General features: G+C 33.8%; 1 protein-coding gene across 7 annotated transcripts in view; it reads left to right on the forward strand.

Annotated features, from left to right (window-relative positions):
- BCLAF1 (BCL2 associated transcription factor 1) overlaps positions 1-6135 on the forward strand; it is a 29980-nt gene extending 23845 nt beyond the window's left edge. For all 7 annotated transcript variants that reach the window (XM_026504873.4, XM_026504875.4, XM_026504874.4 and 4 more), the window contains 2 exons: positions 3178-3390; positions 3536-6135. In XM_026504873.4, coding sequence (XP_026360658.1) covers positions 3178-3390; positions 3536-3541 — 219 coding nt within the window. In that variant the 3' untranslated portion in view covers positions 3542-6135. The remainder of the gene's footprint in view (positions 1-3177; positions 3391-3535) is intronic.
- The last annotated feature ends 929 nt before the right edge of the window (positions 6136-7064 follow it).

A 7064-nucleotide genomic window follows, 5' to 3' on the forward strand; every position in this document is an offset into this window, starting at 1 on the left:
TTTAGCATCTTACAAGTAGCAGTAACATTTTACATGTTGCTGTTCTGGGCTATATTTAAAAACCTGCATTTCTATATAAAACATGCATTTGACAGAAACTAATGTTCACTTCTAGTGAAAATTAAAATGTTAATATATTTCTTATAAATCTATTCCCACAGTTAATTATTTTGGTTCTTAATTAATGAACCATTGAAAAATAACAGCTTTGGTTTTTACGTGGATATTTAAATTTGAAAGATTTTGCTTTTGCAAAGATATTTTATACACTGCTACTGCTAAGAATAGAAATATAAACAAAAATATTCAGAAGAGATGAGGTTGAAAACTTACAGATGTTCCCTGAGGTTCTTTCAGAATAATTTCAATCAAATATGGAACTTTGGTACTGAAGCATTAATATTTAGTAGTAATAATAACAACGTAAGATTTATTGAGCATATGTATTGTCCTAGGTAGGCGCCTTTCTAAGTGTCTTACATACATAAACTTATTTCATGCTTATAAAAAATCATTTTGAGATGAGTCCTTTATTCCACTTTTACAGATGAAAAACAATGGGGTACAGAGGTTGAGCACTTGACCAAGGTTACATGCCTAGTAGAACAGGGCTGTGGATTTGAACCCATGCCTTGGGCCTGAGAGCCAGGTTCTGAAAGCACCCTACCATTCTCTCTCCAATATTGAGTAATAGTAACATTTGTTGCATTCTTTTCTCATCTCTAATCTCTGATTTATGCAAAGATATGGTAATGTTTCCAATAATAAGTACTCTAGGAAGGATAGTCTATCTTAGAACCTGAAATTCTATGGAGGGGGGGTGAGTATGTGAAGAGTTGGATCAAGTAGGGAAAGTATGGAAGTGGACAGACTCTCAGTGTTGATGTTGTCTTCTGAGGAAGAGAAAAATCCCTGGTGTGGAAGGGGCCTCAGGGTAGGAGGTTTGATCAATTTTTGAAACTTGATCATTTTGTTGAGAAAAGATGAGAGGATTCAGAAGGTCTTGTTTTTTTTTTTTTTTTTTTTTTTTTAAGATTATTTGAGAGAGAGGGCACGCCGAGCGGCAAGGGGCAGAGGGAGCAGGAGAGAGAATCTTGATCAGACTTCCCTGCTGAGCGCAGAGCCAGATGCAGGGCTCTGTCTCAGGACTCTGAGATCATGACTTGAGCCAAAATCAAGAGTTAGACGCTTAACAGACTGAGCTGCCCAGAGGCCCCCAGGTCTTGTTCTAATATGGCCTTTTTTGTTTATGTGTTTTGTGCATTGTAAATATCTCACTTATCTGACCCTTTATCATGTGAAGTAATTTTTAAAAATTGTAGTAGGACTAAAATCTTGGAAGTTAGAACTTGAGGGTTAAGAGTTCACTTAGCATGAGAATGTTGTTATTAGCTGTCTTATATGGTAATCACTTACTGCCACCAAGATACCTAGGAAATGAATTCTCTGGGTGATGGGCCTAGGGAGTAGTGGAAAGGATTAGTTTTGTGGCCTTGGGCAAGTAACGCAGTGCCTCAGTTTCTTTATATCTGAAGTGGGATTAGTAACAGTATTTTATAGGGTTCTTTGAGAATTAGATAAGTAAATACATGGAAAGTGCTCAGAACAGTGTCTTACCTTAGTAAAAATTGTTATTACCACTGTTAGAGTGCTTGCTTGTCATGCCCTCGGCTGGACGCTTGTTACAGATCATCTGTGTTCTTTCACGGCTGTCTCCCATTTTTAAAATGAGGAAGTAAAGTCACACAGCCTCTGTTTAGATTTAAACCCATGTCTCTGACTCCAAAACCTGTTTGCTTCTTCCCACAAATGGATAGAATACTGTGTAAACACCAGAAACAGACTGTAGAGTTGTTTGTGCTAATACCAAAAGAGAGCCTGAAATTATGTAGTTGTGTGGCTATGATTTTGAGTGGCAGAGTATTTTAAAATACTTTATTTCAGGTTTCTGTTGAACTTCCTGATATTCTGAAATCTACACTTCTGACATTCCTAAATTCATTCTTTATGGAGTCCTACACGTCTCGAGCTAGTCACTTTTCATCGGTTTGGTAAAGATAGATTATTGGAAATTGGTAACTGCTCTTCTGCGTGGTGTGTTATTTACGTAACTGAGCTTTGCAGTTCATGCCGTGAGGGTGATCTGTATTACATGAATTGTGTTTTGGAAAAGGTGCTTGTATCACATAATACTTATGAAAAAGTTTTCGTGACTTTTGGACAGTTGGTCAAGTATTCCATAGGTTATGCACATTGTTTGCATTATACCTGTTGTTTCATTAAGGGGCATTATTTTGCTCTACTTTCCATTTTTTAAAAGTGACAGACTTGAGAGTTTGAGTTGGGCAGCAATTAATTAAATTACATTACAGAAGAACTTCGGCTTTTTGTTTTTGTATTTTGTAATACTCATCCACAAAATAAAGTGCTTTTCAAGTTTGCAGATTGTTTAAATTAATGGAATAATTTATAATTTGGGGAATATCTGTATTTGGATATAGTTAATGAGAAATTAAGGTTAAAATAATAGCTAAAAGTAATAAAAAGCTATAGTACTTCATGTTGGTAAAGAAGATTCAAGTTGAGGTATTATTCTAGGGACCATGTGGTCATGAATTGGCATGTGAAATTCTCTAGCTTAGAAGATTGATGTGTAATGTACATCGAGTTTTAAATCTCAGTAAGATTTTAAAATCTATTCCTATATGTAAAGTGTAATTCATACCACTTATTTTATTTAACAGATTTTATAGTGTTGTAATGATATTTTTATGACTTTTTAATGTTTTATGACTGGTAATTTTTGGGGGACATTATTGGTTATTTTATCTCATTTACATATAGTATGTTAGCCAGTGGACTTAGATTGAAATAATGGAATGCAAAAAAGTCAAAATTTTGGAAGTTGGCAGTAATTTAGCAGTTGAAATTCTCCAAAAAATCTGACAGCTCTCAATGCTTGGGTTATAAAGCAGTAATTATTTGCTTTCACAATGGAAAATATTTTTGCCGAAAACTTCAGTGTTACTGGCTTTGGTTTAATGTGTTTTAGAACATTACCAATCTTACATACCCTAGTCTTCAGAAGATTTATACCATGACTTAAGCATAGGGGATGTGATCATTTTCCTTATAAGAAAGACATTTTAGTGATGATTGTTTTTAACCTCTCTGTAGCATGATGACAGAGATGATGGTGTGGATTATTGGGCCAAAAGAGGAAGAGGTCGTGGTACTTTTCAACGTGGCAGAGGGCGCTTTAACTTCAAAAAATCAGGTAGCAGTCCAAAATGGACTCATGACAAATACCAAGGGGACGGGATTGTTGAAGATGAAGAAGAGACCATGGAAAATAATGAAGAAAAGAAGGACAGACGCAAAGAAGAAAAGGTAGAAAATTTCAGCTTGTTAGTGATTCTGACACGGTTTGGTGGGCTAATTAATTATTTCGTTTTGAGGGACAGTGATTATTATGGATCATTTTCACTCTCCACATTTTTGCTAATCTTCTCTCTCTCTCTCTCTCTTATTTTAGGAATAGTAAATCTGGAGTGAGATTGCAACAGAGAGCAGAACTTGCACCCACCATTTTTTACCTGATTTTTGTTTTCAAATAAGAATGTAAGCATTTTACTTAAATTTTACTGTTTGCAAGTAGTCAATAGAGATTTTGTTTTAAGTCTTCAAATATCTTGAAAAATAGTAGACTGTATGTTGAAAATTGTACTGAAATAAAGTAGAAAATTGTTACGTACCATATTTGTAACTATCAACTTTTAAAAAATACTTTTACTGTTTTTGTTACATGCATTGTAATTCGCTTTGTCTATAAGATATGGTCAAGTACAGCTCTGTGAAAGTTCTGATTCTCTTCCTTCCCTGTTTGTTAATGTTTATTCTGAAGTAAACGTTAGCTCTACATACAAATCCCTGAACAGAAGTTGTTTATAGAGACCACACTAATTATTTTAACTGTATACATCTGTTTAACATTCTCCTTAATTCAAACACACTACATTGTAGGGTGACTAATTTTTGAGGTGTACCACAGAAAAGGTTTTTACTTTGGTAAACTAAGTTAGTTTAACATGTCAGCAGATGTTTAAGAGAAAATAAAAAAAAAAAGCTTTACCAATAGCTAAAAAGTACAAGCTATTAAAAGATCCAAAAGTATGAGATTTTTTTTGTTTTTTAAACTGAAAGCAAGCAGTGGCCTATAAAAACTATTCTTAGGATCCTTTACTTTCTGGGCTCAAAATTCAATGTTCTCTTTCTCTTCTAATTTGAAAGTTTGAGTCATGGTCTTAGGTATCAGTTAATCTTTTTGAGAGAGGAGCTGGTCTGTAACAATACAAATAAAAAGTCCATTCCTACCAAATGTATTACCTTAAAAAAGTAAAACAGAACAAAACCTGTAATCCCGGTCTTGGTATGGAAGAGGATTATCCTGCAGAATAACTTGATACATTAGAAGGATGTACCTGATTTCATATCTTACATATTTATTTGAGCTTCTGGATAGCTGAAACATTAGTTTGTAGTCTAACCGTAAGGAAAAATAGGCAAACCAAAACATTTGTTCATTAGTAGTATTTTAAGTAACTTGTTTTTCAATAAAAAGTTTTGACAGGAAGTTTGTTGCAACATTGGTCTAACTTGGTTTTACTTTTTTCCCTATTTCAGTTGCAGTTTATAAAATGGCTTTTTCTTTTTCTTCCCAAGGGTTCTATTCTTCAGGTAGATAATCTTTCAGATGTGAATAACCTGTATGTTTATGCTGATCGCTCTTAAGATGAAAATCGGAAATAGTAAATTTCAGTGTTAAGTTTGTATTGTCTGCTCATTGATAGTCAAATTTCATTTGTTAATTCAGCAACCAAATTATCTGTATATGTTTGCACTAGTAATGCTTATTCTGTTAGTGTAAACTTTCAGAGATCTTAAGTACATGGATCTTTCATCCTCACTTGATGATTTGCAGTGCTCCTAGCACCTTGATTGCAGCCAGGGGCATTTGCTAAGAATTGTAAGAGGGAAAAATACGAGAACAAAACTCAATATATGTGATGTGTATGGCCCTGGGATCTTTAGTATTGCATGATTCTCCTATTTTGTCTTTTCTGAAATTGTTAACAGAGCAGAGGAAATACTGTCAAAGCAAGTTTGTATTGCATTAATCAGGACACAGCTAATATTCTCCTAGTCAGAATGATACTTAATTATATGCTAAAGCAACATGGATTTAATCTTCAACACAGGAGAATTTTCACAACCATTTTATTTTATACAGATAATTTAGCTTTTATTTTAACAATTATTTGGTTAGATACTGAATCTCTGTGCATGACTGTAAATGTGCAGTTTTGTTTTTCCACTTAAGACAATAGGAGAACGGGAATTTGCTGAGAAATTATTTAATAGGGAGTGGGAGTAAAGCTCCCTAAGTCCTATCAGCAAGTTATACTTTAAGTGCAAATGCATTGCTTTAATCCAAATAGATAAATGATTTGGTTACTTTTATTCTATTAAACAAAATTGAGGAAAGGATTATACAAGAATTTAGTGGGAAGCATGATAGAACTCTGCAGTAGGATGCCATTGTGGATGTTACCTTTTTCAGAGCCAAGCATATGAAAGCCTATGTTGTGTTTTTTAAAGCCACAATTTAACTCTACACTTCACAACATATCGTAAAGCTGAATGGTTCCTCTTGGTAAGGAATTTTGTTAACAAATGCCAGAAAAATAATAACTCTGATACCTGCATTAACAGACTTCCTTTGCCTAGAGAAGGAAAATAAAAGTGAACCAAAGGATATTTCCAGGAAGGATTAAGAAAGCTGTTTAAGAAGGCCATGACTCAGTCCTAGGTGTGTATACCTTTCAACATCTTAGGAATTTTAATATAAAATAGCAAAATATGTTTTTCCAGTTGCATCCAACTTTAAGGAATTACTATTTGTTCCCTTTTGTCACAGTTAAAATCAAGTGTTGGGAATTAAATTATAATTTGAGTAAAAATACTACCCAATACGAATGAATGTAGATGGCTAAACGATTCTTACTCAGTGTGATGTATATTGCAACAGGGACCCTTGTAAATTGTCATATGCCAATAAAATGTCATAAGTGGTAATAGCCGTTGTTTGTTTACCTGATTTTGAGACTATTTCTGTGTCTGTTCTATACAACTGATTTCTATGGCCTATTATAGAGTTTAGAATACCACCTCCTCTGTTGGTAAAATTACTGGTATGTTGTGGCTTTTGGGGGGCTGATAAATACTTTAGAAAACTTCTCAAACCCCATTTACTGTTTTTTTGTTTTCCCTGGGAAAAATGGGGAAATTTTATAGTGGATAATTCTATTATTAAGGATTCAGGAATTCCAGATTTCTGGTCTAGTCTTCTAGTTCTTGTGGTAATACAGGAACTTGTTAGCCATAATACTACAAAGAATCAGCATTACTTCTCTTCGTTTTAAAAACTGTAGTAGTCATTAAAGAGGTTGGATTTTGTTTTGTTAGGCTTGTTCATTTTGAGTAGGGTCTGGTATAATTCTTACTGTGCCCCTCTTAGAAATTATTTGAAATATAAAGTGGACCATTCTGTCAACTTCAAACAAAAGGATTTCACAGAAATTTGTGTCCTAAAGCAGTTATATTTTGCCTAATAAAATGACAAATTATCCCTTTAAAACTTTGTTAGACAAATAAGAGCTTTGTGTGGATGCTTAACGTATTATACTGGGTAGTTTTAATGTTATATACCTGTTTCCTACATTATAAGTATGCTTATTTATTAGGGACCTTTAACTCTTTTTGCTCTAAAGTTTACATGGTTTTTTTCCTTTTTCTTTTTGGGTTTCAACTGGAATCCCTTTGGGAGTATTTGTTTCATATGGAACCATGTTATTTCACATTTAGAGAAGTACAGAGACCTGTTTCAATTTATGAAGTTGCTAAGTAGGGAAGGCAATTGGAGAAATAAAATTTATTGTCATGGGATTGTGTTTGACTGGACTTAGTTTCTGAGCAGTAGATCTTGATATATCCTTTAACAAAAT

Source organism: Ursus arctos, unplaced genomic scaffold (genome assembly GCF_023065955.2).
Source record: "Ursus arctos isolate Adak ecotype North America unplaced genomic scaffold, UrsArc2.0 scaffold_13, whole genome shotgun sequence".
NCBI lineage: Eukaryota > Metazoa > Chordata > Mammalia > Carnivora > Ursidae > Ursus > Ursus arctos.